Source organism: Amblyomma americanum, chromosome 1 (assembly GCF_052857255.1).
Source record: "Amblyomma americanum isolate KBUSLIRL-KWMA chromosome 1, ASM5285725v1, whole genome shotgun sequence".
In the NCBI taxonomy this organism is placed as follows: Eukaryota; Metazoa; Arthropoda; class Arachnida; order Ixodida; family Ixodidae; genus Amblyomma; species Amblyomma americanum.
Window position 1 is genome coordinate 43,658,072 of NC_135497.1, and position 17,817 is coordinate 43,675,888.

Consider the following 17,817-nt stretch of genomic DNA (forward strand, 5'->3'; position numbering starts at 1 on the left):
TCACTTTCATTTGAAGCGTTTCAGAGTGAAATGAGTCTTTTTGCTGTTTTGTGAATTTATTGTGTCTCATGCCTATCACCAGAAAAAGTCTCCTTGCTGCCTTATATTTTATGTTGTGCAGCTTCTCATATGGCGTCACTTATGTAAAGGTAATGAATGCGGCTTGAGTGCATGAAGCTTCAAATTAGGTTTAGGCTAGCTGTATTCTTGAAGTACAAGGAACCCCTTGTGAACAGGTGCACCCCCTGCAAGCACGGAATATTAGTGGTCATAAGTTACTTCCCAGTCGGTAGGTTCAGCCATTTTTGCAGAACATGCTAAATAACACTGGTGTGTTCCATATTTGACAGAGTGTAAGGGTTGTTCCCAGTGGTCTGTAAATCACCGTTAATAATGTGTTTAATAATTGCTGAGCTGCCTGTGCAGCATTTGTAATACTAGATGCATGTGTCAAAATGTGTCAGTCTTCACCTTGTCCAGTGTTCCCTGGTGCCCAAGGAGCAGCATGCATCTCCGATCACTGTGGAGACTGCACTGCATAAAGCAGTTCTAAGGTACAATGCTGGCTGCTGCAGGGTTACCAAAGAAATCTGTGTCGATGAGGCTCACACACCTGGCCACACCTACTAGCCATCCAGGAAGCTGCCGAAAAAGATACCCTTTGCATGGGCAAGGCCAAGAAATGAAACTGGGTGAAGACTTTACTGGCGGCAGAGGAAAAAAGTGTGGAAAGACGTCATCAGCTATTCTGCGGGGTCATTTTAGACCTTTGAACGTAATTACAACTTTCGAGGGCCATTTTCTCAGAATGAATTTTTTACCTGGTGTGGCTGCTTATCCCAGCTGCACCTCGGGAACCGCTAATCGAATTTCCATCAGGTTTTTTTTATTCCATACTTGAATACATTTTTGAAGGCATGACAAGCCCTTTTATTCAAGATATTGTGTCTGGAATTTGTGATAAACAATTAAAATTTGGATAAGGCAAGTCTAATCAGTGACACTGAATTCAGTGCTGTGCTAAAATTTGTCAGCAAGGAAATGTAGAAAAAAAAAGGCCCTGTCATGCCCTGAGGTGCCTATCCAGGAATTGCCACAATGAATTTCACCGTGCTAACACGTTTAGCCAATTCACCAGGGCTGGGATAAAGGGACCCATGTGAACCATTTTGATGTACTCCTGTAACTTGAGAACCAGCGTGCATAGCTCCATGAAACTTTGTAGTTCTTCAGGTGTTTGTGCTGTGAGCCCACCCTGAAAATTTCACCAAGATATCTTAAGAAACAAAAAAAATTGAGCTTCAAAGAATAGACTTTCCGCATAAGTAGTCCGACAAGACACTTTTAAAAGGCAGCTCACCCCCAAGCTGACGTACTTGTAGTATGCACTGTCACTCGGCCACATGCATTACGGCACGTGACTGAGTACATAGCAGACAAACTCTGACATCTTAAGCCTGCTTTCTTCATGGCTTGTAAGCAGGACTGTGTTCTTCGCAACATCGAAACTAGAGCTTGGAGAGGGGTCGGAGACGGTAGCGCTTTTGTCAGAGCGCTGAGCCACATCTTGACAGTGCACTCACAGTGAAGAGATGAATGACTGCTTGGTGACCAATTTTGAGTTTTCCTATTGGCATCTAATTTCTGCATCCAATAATGTTTTTGCTGGAGATACTAGTAGCCGCAAGTCATGCAGTTCTGTGGTCACAGGATTTGTTGGCAAGCTTGGTGTTAATTAAGCATACTGCTGATCAAAAGTTTAATTTGCTTCTGATGCATTTTGATTTTATTCAGCAGTAAATAGCCGCTGCAGTGGCTCAGTGGTTATGGTGCTCGGCTGCTGACCCAAAAGACGTGGGTTCGATCGCAGCCATGGGGGTTGCATTTCGATGGAGGTGAAATGTTAGAGAAATGTGTACTATCAGATGTGGGTGCACGTTAAAGAATTCCAGGGGGTAGAAATTTTCCAGAGCCCTCTTCTACAGTGTCCCTCGTATCCTGTGTTGCTTTGGGATGTTGGACTCCTTAAAATCTTATGCAGTAAACAAATGCTAAAGAGGAGAAGAAAATGGGTCAGCAATATACTCAGTCAGAAAGAGACAGCTGTCCTTGCCTCCTCATAAAAATCAGGAGACAAGAACAAGCATGCTTTTTCAACAGTTGTTACAGCTGGGAGTGCTGTCTTTCATGTCTAGCTGTGCTCTTAATTGTAATGCCTTCCACTATCGCGCTTCAGGAAACGTTTCACTAAAGCTCAACACGGAGCTCAGCAAGTACAAGTTTTCAACTTACATGCATCGATTTAGTATAGAATAGTACCCAAATGTGTTGTGTGCCAGCACAAGCCATGTAAAGTACACCTGGTTAATGCTTTCCCTGTTTCTTCTATCAACTCCTGGCCAGCTGAGCACAAGTGTTTGTTCTGCCCAGGCAACAAGACAGAAAAGGCAGTGCTGTCTGACAACTACCGTGTGAAGTGCGACAACTCTTGCAGCTCACGGACAACGTGCAAAGCCTGTATATTGGGCAGCTGCATGTGGTGCATCAGCCAGCAGCGATGCCTCGAAACCAATGCATATGCTGCCACCTTTCCCCTGGCCCAGTGCACTGAGTGGATCACTACGAAGTGTTCAGGTAGGCTGCAGTCCATGCTGTTACGAGAATGCCGTCCTGCGGCTAGCTGCTGAACACGTGGCTAGCACTGTTCGGTGCAATGTCATGCTTGTGAAATGTGACCTGTATTGTAAGCTGCCATGTTTACTAGATTCTAATGCTCACCTTTCTTTTATGTTGCATGCGCACATGAGTTAGCATCTGAAGCTGAGAATTAGTATGTCCATGTGTGCACGTGTATGGCTGCATTGTGATGGAATTAAAAAATATTCACTCGTCATCCATTGATGGTAGGGCCCTTGATACCCATGATCACTTGTCCTCTGAGCTAGCTATTTAGCCTAAGGGCTGTGGTTGTGCGGGGTCTAATTACTGTGACATCAATACATCACAATATGCTGTGAACAGACACACAAAGTGAGAAAGGTGTGTTTCAATGTAGCCGAACCTCAATATAACGAACCTGAATTTAACAAGTTTTTTTTTCATTTCCCAGTCTCTGCCCTATTGAAAACTGTGTATTTTTTTTTTCCGATATAACGAAGTCCTCGTGCATCACACGCACATACCAAGAACCTCCTTGACTAGCAGACAAAGATGAAAAGTTTAGCTGAGACAGACCACAATTTGTATGCACCCTTTTATGCACAAATGTTGCAGGCAGGCTTCAGTTTGTAGAACAGAACGTACCACTGGTGCCATCTGTCATGTACTGTCAGCAACAAATGAAACGCTAACAAGACAATTGAACAACAAACAGCAAAATGAGAAGCTGTTGGCCGAGAGATCCTCAATGCTAAAAGAAGGTAATTTCAGTTCAAGGGTGCAAAGACCGTCTTTTAGGAGGGTTAATCAACCTCACTTGTATTTCCTTTCCAGGAGCTAATACGTTGGTGCCGTTGTGTTGACACTTCAGTTCCATTGTTTGCGTTTCGTTCATTGATGTTAGGCAGGTAACAACTTTATACAGTTCAGAAGAGCATGTCGTCGGGCAAGTTGGCTTTGCATGATATATAAATTGCGCTACAGGAGTTGTGTACAGCTTACCCCTGTCTTGTGGGTCTTCTTATGCAGGCCAAACTGGCCGCTCCATTAATGACCAGCTACGGGAGCGTGCGAAAAATTTAGAAAATAGCTACAGAACCTTGGATCTTGTGCGACATGTTTCTTCCTGTGTCAGTACATGTAGGGCTAGATTTGAGAACACGTAAGGTTCTAGGCAGGAGCGCCAATGTAAAAGCTTGGCTTGTGCTGGAGGCCTTCCGTATTAAAAGATTATCTGATCGCTGCGCAAGTGATGCTTCTTTGCCGATTTATACCGTTGTATGTGCTTATCTGAATTCGTTTTTTCCATAATTGAAACGCGGTTGTTTGACGTGTGTGCCTCCACTGTCTTTGCGCATGCCCGTATGTTTTGCTTCATATTCCGTGTGTCGCACCCCATTAAACAGTTGGTAGCAGCGCTTGTCAGTCATCGCATGTGTTTCTTCTCGGTCCTTGTCCAAGTTTTCCGCACACTTCATTTAGTACATCATGTAATAACTTTATTTCTGAGGGATTTTAGGGAGGGGCTGGAGAGATCAGATGGCCGCATGTCCTGGCGTCATTGCGGCCTCCGCAGCCCAGGTGAGCGTCGGCTTCCGAGCTGCACAACAGTGCCTCCCACTGTTCGGTTGGGGTGATTGTTGGATGTGTGAAGGATAGGTGTTGGACATTCCCAAAGGGATTGTGGTAGTGTGGCTGGCTGTGAGCGGAATTTGCATTCGATGTGTATCTGTTTGGGTGTATTCTGGAGAGTATAAGCAGGTGTGGGTAGGTATTTGGATGCAGCTGTTTCCACGCGTTCGCTTTAGTTTTGGTCAGCGACTTGTGTGTAGGTGGATGGAGGGTCCGCCAGTCGGTATGCTGTTATAATTTCTTGGTAAGTTTGGAAGCTACCCCTGGATCCAGACACCATCTCTCGCCGAGTAACTTCCCTCGCCCTGTAGGCCAGTTCATGGGCAGGGTAGAGATGTGGTCAGCTAGATTGCCTGGGAGGTCAGATTAAGGTGATTTTCGATTGTCGTGCTGGGGCGCTTTCAAGAATGAGATGTGCACTTGGGGAGACTCGGCCACAGGCTAAGTTGCAGATGCCAGTCTTACTATTGCTGATAAGTGTGCAGACGTCGGCCATGGCAATAGCTAGGGCAATGGCTGCTTCTTCTGGGATGGTGCCTATTATGGAGCAGCCGTTCTTAACTGCCCCGTATTCGTCTGTGACGACTGCAGTTATGGCTGCCTTTTGATCGTGTTCTATAACATCGTGTAGGCAACTTGGGGATCTTAGTGATGGCACTGATGTAGGTTGACATCTTGCCGTCATTCTTTCTTGGTGATACTCCAGATGCATAATTTTGGCTATAGGGGGGGGGGGATGACTAATTTGCTCTACATCTTCCTGGGAACTGCAGATTTGGGATTTGGAGATGGACCTAGCAGGAGGCCAAAATTTTTTAGGAGTGCTCTGCCCACTTCGTGGGAGATAGGTGGCCTTCCACTAGTTCATCGATGGTGTTGTGCACACCCAAGGCCAAAAGCCGGGTTGTGGATGTGTTTGGAGGTAGCCGGAGTGTGCATTTGACTGCACCTCTGATGAGGCGGTCCAACTTTGGCCTGTCCGCGCATACTATTTGATGTACAGGGCAACGTATACCGTGCGGCTGAGGACAATATCTTGGGTCAGTCTCAACAGATCGAGTTCTTTCATGCCACTGTGCTTATTTGAGAGCCTCTTGATAAGGCAGACAGTTTGAAACCTGCGATGGGCACGCTCCACCACCAGCCTCTTGTGTTGGCGATGGGCATGCTCCACCACCAGCCTTTTGTGTTGTGTGGTGAAGCCTGTTGCCTGTCTTTGGCACGGACACTGCATTGTTCTGGAGGTTCAGTATATAGCATAGATCGCTTATAACGCATACCGCGGGAGTCGGGAAAATCCGCGTTATAAGCGGTACTGCACTGTAACCAAAACGTAGTTTTTTCATGCATTCGCGTTTTCAGAATGGCCAGCCTACCTTTCAGAGTGCACCTGACAGTGCATCAGACGCACAACACTGCAATCACAGACAACGAAGAAGTTTATTTGATCTTTTTGTCGAAGAGTCGTAATGAATGAAAGAATGCTGTTATTTTAGTCTGGCACTGCGATGAACTGCATTGCTAATGACGGCATCTTCAAAAACAGTGAAGCACTTCAGCGCTTGCTCGCTGAGGTTTCTCTGAGCGTAGTAGAGGCGCAGTTTGTTGCAACAGTTGAGCATGTCTTTGCAAAAAACTTCTGCTGCACTTTCACTCGCTTCGTCGGGCTCATCCTCGGATAGAGACCCATCGTGACCGCACACCGCTGCCACGATGTCTTCATCTGTGGCGACTACTTCACACGAAACGCCACTGGGGTCGGCGTTGACGACGACTAGCTTATCTCGTGCTGGTCCTTGAAACACTGAATACAACAGTTCAGTGGGTCATGCCCCAAAATGTTTGCGAGGCACCTGGCCTTGGCTTGCAATATCGAGCAACTCACAGGAACACTCTGGGCCCGGACCTCACGAAACAGCTCAAACAAAGCGGCGACATCTTCGTGCTTTGACACACGAATCCGCTTCCTTGCAAGCGACACAGATTCTTTCTGCAGCTGTTGTCGCAACTTTCGCTGTTCTTCTAAATGGCGGACACAGTAACCTCGGCGACACCATGCTTTTTTGCCACTATAGCCTTTTTCAAACTGCTCTCAACGTCTCTCATAATGCTCTGCTTGGTTTCGAGAGCTTGTAGTTTCCTGCCTTTCAGAGGAGCAGATGCCATCAAAACTGTAGATTGCTCACGTTGTCAACTTTTCCCTGCACGCGACGACACATATTTCGCTCATGGGCTCAGGCATGACAAAACGCTACCTCACGTGCACGCGGTACGAGCAGCGCTCTTAGCGTCATGCCGTGCGCTCGCCGCCGCCGTGGCCGCCGCTCCAACATGCCCGTCTGGCCATGCCATCACCTGCTTTCAAGTTTTGTCCAATCAGTGTGCCCAGCAGAGGCGCATTGGAGAGTGAGAGGAAAAAATGCCTGCTTTGCGACTTCTATTTTTTTTTCCATCCTCTCCTGCCTTCTGCCTGGCGTTGAACCACGCTGACAACGCTCCCCCTGCCCGCCTATTGCGCCCTTCTTGCACAATCTGGGAAGCATGCTCCTTGTGCTCGCCGGTACCCACGGGCCCGCGGGTCGCCAGTCTTTCCAGAAATCGCACTACTATGTGCGGTCTTCGGTTACATGCTGCCAAGTATTAAGCGGTACTCCAATACATTGAACTCTATGTGAAGGGAAGCAGTTGTCACAAAAAGCCGCATACAATGCAATCCCGCTTTATAAGCGGTTACGTTATAAATGGTCTGAGCCGTATCCGTGTTTTTGGCTGGGTTATTTTCGGCCAGAAAAGTTTGTAATGTACGTTTGGACCTTTTTGCCCTCAATATAATGCCATTTGGTCCTTTTGAACGACATCATCATCTCCAGGCACCTGCTGCCGGGCGCCTTGTGGTTCGCTGCCAAATCACCAGAATATCACCCTGCTTTTCTTGGCACTAATACTGAATGCATATCAAAATAAGTGGAGCATTATAATAAAGTGAATATGGCACATTTCCTTGCGCAGTGCATTGTGCTCATGTCTTAGTCACTTGGTTGACATACATGCAACAAGTTTGTGCCATCTGTTGGTTTGAATATGAGCACTGTCACATACTTTTTTTTGCTCTAAATTTTATATTAGCATCCAAATTCTTTTTGTGCATTTATACTGCGTCAGTTGCCAATTCCTTTCCAGACTAAAGAAACAGAATAGCATGTTTGATACATAGTCTGTGTGTTTGCGCCAATAGGGCACTGAAATAAGCATGTCTTTTTAGTTAAACATACCGTATTTACTCACGTAATTTGTGCACCCCTAATTTGTTACCTGGATGCATGCACGCAGCATGCACGCAGATGCGCACAGGACAGGCTCGGGAAGATCTGAGCGGCCGCATGTGGCTGCGAAAGGTGAGCGAGCAAAAAAGTCGGTAATTTGTTTGTAAATTAGTTGCGGTAAAGAAAAGTTGATTGCACACCGTTTACCCAGCTCGCTCATGCCGGTGGTCGCTTTTCTGTACGAACGGCTGCAAGAGCAATCTTCTGGTAACCTCCAGAGTATGTGTCGTGCCAGAATCCAAAACGTACTGAACCGTTGGTTATTCTGTTTGCCACTACACAGCCGGGCACTGTTGTGAGCACAGCGTTTTATCGCCTTGTATCTCCATTTGCTTCTGACTGCTGGCTTTGTAATTGTTATCATTCCGCGTTCATAGCTTTGAGCTGCGCATGCACCGTCATGTCATCACAAGGGGAACAACATAACGTGGGTCTGTGGCAGGCGCGTGGGGTGAGCCAGCTTATATTTGAAGTCAACTTTTTTTTTTTGCCCAGCAAGAGGTGCAAGTTGTGGGGTCTACTGATACGCAGCAATATGCCGTATCCAAGAGTGGAATTAGCCGGGCCAGTTGGCTCAGCGCTCGTGTTTGTCTCATCCTTATTGCCCCGTCTGTCGCGCTGTTATTTATGTGTGAATATGCCTTATACTTAGCACGTTATGACCTGTGTAGCTTTTTCAGGACGTATTCATGCAATCTGCACATAATTTGCACACCTCCTTTTTTTTAATCCTTAATTTTAGGAAAAAAAGTGCATAAATTACGTGAGTAAGTATGGTAATAAAAATTATCAAAAAGCGTGCTTGCCATAAGGGCTTCCTTTGAACCTTAGGTTAAAGAATAATGGCACGAAAAAGCTGCTGGCCTGCTTTCAGTGCATCTATATCATTTATAATAAACTCGTCTAGGCCTCTAGTATATGAAAATAACTTCCTTGGCAGTGCTGGCAAGGAGAATGTGACCAATGTCTTGCAGGTCATTGCAGCTTTACTCTGTCTCACTGCTAAATTTTAATTGCCAAATAGGCTAGATCAGAATATGCGAGGACCAGAGAGTGCGAGGGGGGATGTCCCTGTAACTGCTTATTCTCAGTTTTTTTCTGCTTGATAGTTGCCATATGCTCATTGACTATTGTTTTTCACACTTTTTGTCAGTGCACTAACGCTTACAGTATCAATTGAGATTAAGGGAGATGTGGCTTTCATATCCAAAAAATGCCAAAAAAAAATCTGTTTCATGAAAGTGAATGTATCCGCTCATATGCCTCATTTTCTGTGGTGTCTCCAAAGTTTAATTGCTGAAATCCAAAAGGAAGTGCTCTAAAAAAAATAGTTTCATGAACCGCAATGACTTATATATCGGGGAAACGCTTAAAAAATTGCCGTTTTTCTCTGTTCTATTTCTTCAACTGCAGTTGGACTTGATTGTATCAAAATCAGTTAAATCAAATTAATCTATATATTGTATAATTTCTGAGCATCATAAAGCTAAAATGTGAATGTATAGGAAAATGTATGGCTATATCATGCAAAAATTAACTGTCACATCCGATAGACAGAACTTTGGGCAACACGACTTAAGAAGCTGGCTTTCCCTGTACACATCTCAGGAGTTAGCTTCCCCGCAGGTCCTATCAAGCTGCGAACAACTCCGGTTGACTCGAAAAGCTGGCTTTCTTTCAGCACATCTCTAGAGGTTAGCTTTCTCACATGTACCTGCAGGTGCTATTGTTGCTATGGTGCCATGTAGCGCTTGCAGATAAATTATGATGTAGATCTTCCATAGTGTAGGCAGCGGGCACGTACTCAGCCAACCAGAATATGAATTTTTAGCGCGCTGCACCATTTTTGCCCACATTGTCACGCAGTTCGCACGTATGGTGCGTCGTGCTGCCATCGGCAATTTCACATGGTTTTTGGTGTCTTGAGCACATGATGGCAGCCATGAAACGGCAGAACCTCCCCTTTTCCATGAAGCTGTAAATTATCAAGCAAGTTGAACAACGCGAGAAGAAATCCGAAGTTGCCGCAGCATACAAGGTTCTGAGAAGCACGCTGAGCACCGTTCTGAAGGACAAGGCTGCCGTCTGGGCTAAAGCAGAGAAGAGACCCAGTGGAAAAAGCAAGTGTCTGTGATGCTTGCAGAACGTGCTTTCAGTTCCGGTGACCTACAGGTGCACCCGAAGAGCGAGGATGACCTACGAACTTTTTGCCAAGTTGCCGTAACCTTGCAATGACAGCCTGGTGGCTAAGATTGCAACGTCTGCCTCATTGTAGACAGCGGCTGTGCCGACGACTGCAGTGCTAGTTTATGCTAGTGCTAGTTTTTCCATGTATTTATGGACGCTGGCACTGGTGAGCTCACTTAAGTTTTAAATTCTGCACGAGCTGCAGTGTAATTCAACTTCTGTTGTTTGTGAACACTATGAGACCAAAGTTTAGTCGTAAATAAGCGTGTGTGATTGCACTTTGATAGGCACAAAGTGCAAGAACACGTGCTTGATGTGTGCAGAGAGCCTAGCTGTTTGTTGAAGCAGTCAGGATCCTGTCTTTACCGCAGTGCTGCTCATGGGCTGTGTGCTGCTGTGAACCTGCACACCCCTGCGCTCATTCTCCGCCACATAGCAAATGGTCCGCTGTTTTCTCCTCTTTGCAGCCCTGTCTTGTGAGGACTTCCAGACATGCAGTGCTTGTCAGGAGCATGAGCGGTGTGGCTGGTGTGACGATGGCAGCAATACAGGTAAAGGCCAGTGTCTGGAGGGCTCAGCATCAGGACCACTGTCTCCTGCTGGCTCAACATACCGGGTTAATGGCAGCCTCTGCCCAGCCCCCAATTGGTACTTCACTGACTGCCCCAGTAAGTAGCACGTGATGTTTGCCCTGATCCGTCTGCTGTGCCATGACTGTTGCTAGATTGCAAAACATCCCTAGGTCTCCATTAGTATCATTGCAAGTTCTTTGCTATGAGCATAAAGTTTTGGCACACTTGTCTTGGGAATGCAATTAGAATGCTCGAGAGTGCAGTGGCACCATTAGCCATTGCCATCTAGGCGCATTATAGCATTTAGGGAAAAGTGAAGTGCTAATTGATGGTAGTCAACAGTGCAGTGGATAACATGGGCTTGAAGCGAAGAAAGACTGGACAAGCGAGTCTTTTTTCCCTTCAAGTTCGTGTTGTCCTCTTTGCTGGTGTCTACCATGAACCTGTACCAACTTGCCCAGCTTTTTTCGCTAATAAAGTGTAAACCGTTGTTCATGCATAGCATGTGCTTACTGGGAAATTGTTTTGTTTATTTATTATTTATTTATTGATACTGTAAGTCCCATCGGGACTGTAACAGGAAGGGCGGTGAATAATACAACCAGGTGTAGTGCACATATTTGTAAGTAAAACAACTTGAACAATAACATATGGTACAAAATGTTATAAGATTGGTTACAATTCAAGTTAAGGTACAAATAATAGGCTGCAAACATTGTGACTAGGAAAATCGGCTGTAGTTAGAGCTGTAATTTCAGTCTAGGCACAAAAAAATGTAAAAATAAATGTCAGAATAGGAAAGTGTGGAAAATGAGAATAACTACTGGGAAACATACAGGTGATCTCTAACCAGAGCACTAATCGCATCTGATGATGAGCTGTTAGTAATATCTATGTTTAGATTGTTCTATTGTAGTGTTGCGCGAGGAAAAAATGAGTACTTGAATATGTCAGTACGGAATGGAAACTCGTTTAATTTGTGAGTGAGGTTGTGGCGGGTCGATCTAGTTTTTGTGGTCGTTATGTATTTTGTAGCGGACACTTTTAGTTGGTTGTGTATTAGCTGATACATGATTTTAAGTCTTGCAAATTTTGCTCTGTTTTCTGGGGTTAGGAGTTCTGAATGTTTTAGTAATTGCGTTGGTGAGTCTGTAAGGGAGTGTTTATTGTACACACATCTTAGTGCCTTTCTCTGCACCCCTTTCTGCACCAAACGTTGTTGGCATACTCTAGGATTGGTCTGACAATAGTTTTATATGCTAGTAATTTTGTTTCAGAGGGTGCTGGTTTAAGGCGTCTATTAATAAAGAAGACTTGTTTTAGGGCATTAGATGTGATGATGTTAACGTGCGAATCCCATCTGAAATCAGAGGTTAGTGTCACACCAAGGTACTTATGCTCAAGGACAGATGCAAGATGAATATTATTAAGCGTGTACTGAAAAGCTGATGTGTGTTTTTTCCTAGTTATAGATAAAAGGACAGATTTATTTAAATTGATGTCCATCTGTCAGTCCTTACACCACTGGGAAACTGCTGTTAACGCGTTATTTGAAACTATATGGTCATTAAGAGAGTTAATTTCCATGTAAAGGACGCAGTCATCTGCGAAAAGTTTTATGTTCTGTGAAACACAAGATGGTAGGTCATTTATAAATATTAGGAACAGTACCGGTGCCAGGACACTTCCTTGGGGTACTCCCGATGTAACTTTAGTTGTCGCTGATTTCTCATTGTTAATTTCAATAAATTGCATCCCATTACTAAGATAGATACAGATTCCAGCCCTAAACATCACCCCCACATTCTGTAGCAGACTAAGCGTGCACACTCTGCAGATTCCACTTGACAAGTGTAATGAAAGTTTTGTTACAGCCCTTGGTTGGGTGGGCTGTGCTCATGTTTCAATGCTAACATTCCTAATTTCATTTCTGGATGACTTGAACTTTGAACAAAATATGAAAAAGAGGGGCCATTGTGAAATATCGGTACTGATTTTTTTGAAGTGAAAGAATATGGAGAAGACTGAGCAGCAATCAACTGGTGACCACTGGGAAGGTGTAATACTTGCAAAACTTTTCTCTCTGTTTCTGTACATGTGCATATGTCCATGACACCGCATTTAGTGCAGGGGTTCACTATTTTTTGAGCCCCAGGGAGCCCCAACAGTTTTCAAAGGATGCCAAGGAGCCCCCTGTGTCTTGGCTTCCATCGCATCGTGCCCGGGATGCATGCAGAAAGGAGCACATAGACACAGGGCACCTCAATAAATGCCCAAATGTCATTAATAATGACTGGCTGTAGAGTAAAATAGTCTGTAGGGAACAATTACAGTGTGATTAGTCCCAAAATAAAGTGGGTAAAGAAAAGTGGGGTTGAGGCATGCATGGATTTAAGTACTTGGGGGAACCCCAAAAAGCAGTCCAATGAACCCCAGGGTTCCACGGAACCCAGTTTGAGAACCCCTGGTCTGGTGTTAGAGCATCCACCTCGTTTGTGGGAGATGCTGTGCTCGCATCTTGATTGGAACCAGGTAAAGTCGTCTGAACAGGTGCTTGGCTTTCACAGGGTGATACTCTTGTAAAGGGACCACCTGCTACTGTTGATGGGAAGTTGCATTAGTGCTGCTGGGACCAAAAGTGGTGCAAACCATGCACCGTTGTGCGGCTCGCTGCTCTTGCGACACTTTTTGGCATTTTCGCCAAGCAGGAGGTCTACGGATCGAAACAAGCTGACATCCCTCAAGATTAAAGCGGGCACCTCTTCGCTACTCTGGACAGCAGGCATGGCAAGAAAACGGTGCTGCAAGCAAGTCTTTTACAGTAAAATCTTGTTAATTCGAATTCCATGTGGACACCGGCACAGTTCGAATTATCTGAAGTTCGAAGTAACGAAAGTTAGCAGAATGTGCGGTACACTGCATTTGGAAAGCAGTCTTGGAGTGAGATTACCTTATTTTATTGTTCTAAAGTATACCGTTATCACCTTCTGCTTTCTTTCCTGGAAGGCAACAGCCAAAATCTTCTGTTACTAAAGCCCGAACTTATCGTAAGGCCCATTCTTTGCTTTCAAAACTGAAGAGGCGAGCGGCGTCCAGTACGTTTGAACTTGCACAGCATAGGACCACTTCAGTATCATGGAGGGCGTGCAGCCGCCTGTGAACATGGTCGCAAGGCGTGCAGCCGCCTGTGAGCATGGTCGCAGGGCTGGAAAATCGAGCAGCATGCAGCTGTCCCGTGACATGCAAGTTACTTTGTGAGTTGCGAGGTTGCACGACTTTCAAGTTCAAAAAGCGAAAGTCGTCAAAGCGGCCGCAGGTACATTGCCCAAGTTTCCAGCCTTCCAAGCCCAAGTCCCATACTTCCAAACCAATGAGTGTGCTGCGCTTTTGGTGATATTCTGTTTCAATAACGCACCGGTGTCGACTTCACGCATGGTGTCAATCTTCGCTTGAGGCATTTTGGCTCAGTAATTGTCGCAGATGGGCAACATTTCTTAATTACTACACCGTGGCACACCGCTTCAGTTGGCCGCTATGGCTGCAACCAGTAGCAAACAAAGGGCACTGGAAAACCCGCAGCATCACAGAAGCCAAAAAGGCTACGTTGCCCAGAGAGTCCTTGCCCTGGACAGCAAGCAAGCTGAGCTTCTGGTAACGAACTTCAGGGCCGAATACCGCCATTTGCCGAAAGAAACTGCCATGCCTATTTCAGTGAAGTTAGCATGCTAGTCAGCTAGTCGGCCATTGTGCGTAATTGCTGTTCAACAACATGACTCCGGAAACTCTAGAGGCCAGTGATATTACAGCTGATGTAAATTCTGACCTAATGGCTGACCAAAAATGACACCTGCAAACCATCTTTGGCTTTTTCCATGACTACTTCGCGACCACCTCTAAGGTCAGGCAGACATCATTAACGAAACAACAGTTGATGAAAGTGAAAGGCCTATTCGTCAACACCCCTATCAAATGTCTGCAGAAGGATGGGAGGGGGCTTCCGTTCACACGATCCATCTTATTTTCAAGCATTAGCTTTTCTTAGCTCGTTCATTTGTGCCCTTGTCGGCATCCTCAGTGCAGACCTTGATAGGAGGCGGCCTCTGTTCACAAGATCAACTTATTTTAAAGCATTAGCTTTTCTTAGCTCGTTCATTTGTGCCCTTGTCGGCATCCTCAGTGCAGACCTTGATAGGAGGCGTCCTCCGTTCACAAGATCATCTTATTTTAAAGCATTAGCTTTTCTTAGCTCGTTCCTTTGTGCCATTATCCGCATCCACAGTGCAGACCTTGATAGGAGGCGGCCTCCTCCGTTCACAAGATCATCTTATTTTAAAGCAATAGCTTTCCTTAGCTCGTCCCTTTGTGTCCTTGTCGGCGTCCGCAGTGCAGACCTTGATAGGAGGCAGCCTCCGTTCACAAAATCATCTTATTTTATAGCATGAGCTTTTCTTAGCTCGTTCCTTTTTGTCCTTGTCGGCGTGCGCAGTGCAGACCTTGATAGGAGGCGGCCTCCGTTCACAAGATCATCTTATTTTCAAGCATTAGCTTTTCTTAGCTCGTTCCTTTGTGCCCTTGTCGGCATCCGCAGTGCAGACCTTGATAGGAGGCGGCCTCCGTTCACAAGATCATCTTATTTTCAAGCATTAGCTTTTCTTAGCTCATTCCTTTGTGTCCTTGTCGGCGTCCGCAGTGCAGACCTTGATAGGAGGCAGCCTCCGTTCACAAGATCATCTTATTTTAAAGCATTAGCTTTTCTTAGCTCGTTCCTTTGTGTCCTTGTCAGCGTCCGCAGTGCAGACCTTGATAGGAGGCAGCCTCCGTTCACAAGATCATCTTATTTTAAAGCATTAGCTTTTCCTAGCTCGTTCCTTTGTGTCCTTGTCGGCGTCCGCAGTGCAGACCTTGATAGGAGGCGGCCTCCATTCACAAGATCATCTTATTTTAAAGCATTACCTTTTCTTACCTCGTCCCTTTGTGCCCTTGTCGGCATCCGCAGTGCAGACCTTGATAGGAGGCGGCCTCCGTTCACAAGATCATCTTATTTTAAAGCATTAGCTTTTCTTAGCTCGTTCCTTTGTGTCCTTGTCGGCGTCCACAGTGCAGACCTTGATAGGAGGCGGCCTCCATTCACAAGATCATCTTATTTTAAAGCATTACCTTTTCTTACCTCGTCCCTTTGTGTCCTTGTCGGCATCCGCAGTGCAGACCTTGATAGGAGGCGGCCTCGGTTCACAAGATCATCTTATTTTCAAGCATTAGCTTTTCTTAGCTCGTTCCTTTGTGCCCTTGTCGGCATCCGCAGTGCAGACCTTGATAGGAGGCGGCCTCCGTTCACAAGATCATCTTATTTTCAAGTATTAGCTTTTCTTAGCTCCTTCCTTTGTGCCCTTGTTGGCATCCGCAGTGCAGACCTTGATAGGAGGCGGCCTCCGTTCACAAGATCATCTTATTTTCAAGCATTAGCTTTTCTTAGCTCGTTCCTTTGTGCCCTTGTCGGCATCCGCAGTGCAGACCTTGATAGGAGGCGGCCTCCGTTCACAAGATCATCTTATTTTCAAGCATTAGCTTTTCTTAGCTCGTTCCTTTGTGCCCTTGTCGGCATCCGCAGTGCAGACCTTGATAGGAGGTGGTCTCCGTTCACAAGATCATCTTATTTTCAAGCATTAGCTTTTCTTAGCTCGTTCCTTTGTGCCCTTGTCGGCATCCGCAGTGCAGACCTTGATAGGAGGCGGCCTCCGTTCACAAGATCATCTTATTTTCAAGCATTAGCTTTTCTTAGCTCGTTCCTTTGTGCCCTTGTCGGCATCCACAGTGCAGACCTTGATAGGAGGCGGCCTCCGTTCACAAGATCATCTTATTTTCAAGCATTAGCTTTTCTTAGCTCCTTCCTTTGTGCCCTTGTCGGCATCCACAGTGCAGACCTTGATAGGAGGCGGCCTCCGTTCAGAAGATCAACTTATTTTCAAGCATTAGCTTTTCTTAGCTCGTTCCTTTGTGCCCTTGTCGGCATCCGCAGTGCAGACCTTGATAGGAGGCGGCCTCCGTTCACAAGATCATCTTATTTTTAAGCATTAGCCTTTCCTAGCTAGTTCCTTAGTGCCCTTGTCGGCATCCGCAGTGCAGACCTTGATAGGAGGCGGCCTCCGTTCACAAGATCATCTTATTTTCAAGCATTAGCTTTTCTTAGCTTGTTTCTTTGTGCCCTTGTCGGCATCCGCAGTGCAGACCTTGATAGGAGGCGGCCTCCGTTCACAAGATCATCTTATTTTAAAGCATTTGCTTTTCTTAGCTCGTTCCTTTGTGCCCTTGTCGGCGTCGGCAGTGCAGACCTTGATAGGAGGCGGCCTCCATTCACAAGATCATCTTATTTTAAAGCATTAGCTTTTCTTAGCTCGTTCCTTTGTGCCCATGTCGGCATCCGCAGTGCAGACCTTGATAGGAGGCGGCCTCCGTTCACAAGATCATCTTATTTTCAAGCATTAGGTTTTCTTAGCTCGTTCCTTTGTGCCCTTGTTGGCGTCCGCAGTGCAGACCTTGATAGGAGGTGGCCTCCGTTCACAAGATTATCTTTTTTAAAGCATTAGCTTTTCTTAGCTCGTTCCTTTGTGCCCTTGTTGGCATCCGCAGTGCAGACCTTGATAGGAGGCGGCCTCCGTTCACAAGATCATCTTATTTTCAAGCATTAGCTTTTCTTAGCTGGTTCCTTTGTGCCCTTGTCGGCATCCGCAGTGCAGACCTTGATAGGAGGCGGCCTCCGTTCACAAGATCATCTTATTTTTAAGCATTAGCTTTTCTTAGCTTGTTCCTTTGTGCCTATGTCGGCATCCGCAGTGCAGACCTTGATAGGAGGCGGCCTCCGTTCACAAGATCATCTTATTTTCAAGCATTAGGTTTTCTTAGCTCGTTCCTTTGTGCCCTTGTTGGCGTCCGCAGTGCAGACCTTGATAGGAGGTGGCCTCCGTTCACAAGATTATCTTTTTTTAAAGCATTAGCTTTTCTTTCCTCGTCCCTTTGTGTCCTTGTCGGCGTCCGCAGTGCAGACCTTGATAGGAGGCAGCCTCCTTTCACAAGATCATCTTATTTTAAAGCATTAGCTTTTCTTAGCTCGTTCCTTTGTGCCCTTGTCGGCATCCACAGTGCAGACCTTGGCAGCGCGCCAAAATGCTGGTGTGCTCTGGACGGGAGTGTCGGCAGCAGTTGCGCACTCAGCACTGGGCTGGCCAGCTGCGACAGAGTGCGATTAGAAATCCTCCACACACAAGTTTGCCTTTATTTTTTAACCCGGCATGATAGAGCACTCTGCGCATCTTCGGAACCGATGTTTCTGTGTTGGCTCAAGTCCAGGTGAGCACCTTGCTGGCGGACACTTCAGATCCTCGCGAGGCCTCTCAGTATACAAGACTGCAGTAGGTGATATCGATAATATCAGTGAGCAAGAAGTACCA

At 45.9% G+C, this 17,817-nt stretch overlaps 1 protein-coding gene across 1 annotated transcript in view; it reads left to right on the plus strand.

The window, feature by feature from the left end:
* LOC144128867 (attractin-like protein 1) overlaps positions 1 to 17,817 on the plus strand; it is an 82,159-nt gene that overhangs the window by 26,460 nt on the left and 37,882 nt on the right. The window contains exons 8-9 of the mRNA XM_077662677.1: positions 2,431 to 2,634; positions 10,268 to 10,468. Coding sequence (XP_077518803.1) covers positions 2,431 to 2,634; positions 10,268 to 10,468 — 405 coding nt within the window. The remainder of the gene's footprint in view (positions 1 to 2,430; positions 2,635 to 10,267; positions 10,469 to 17,817) is intronic.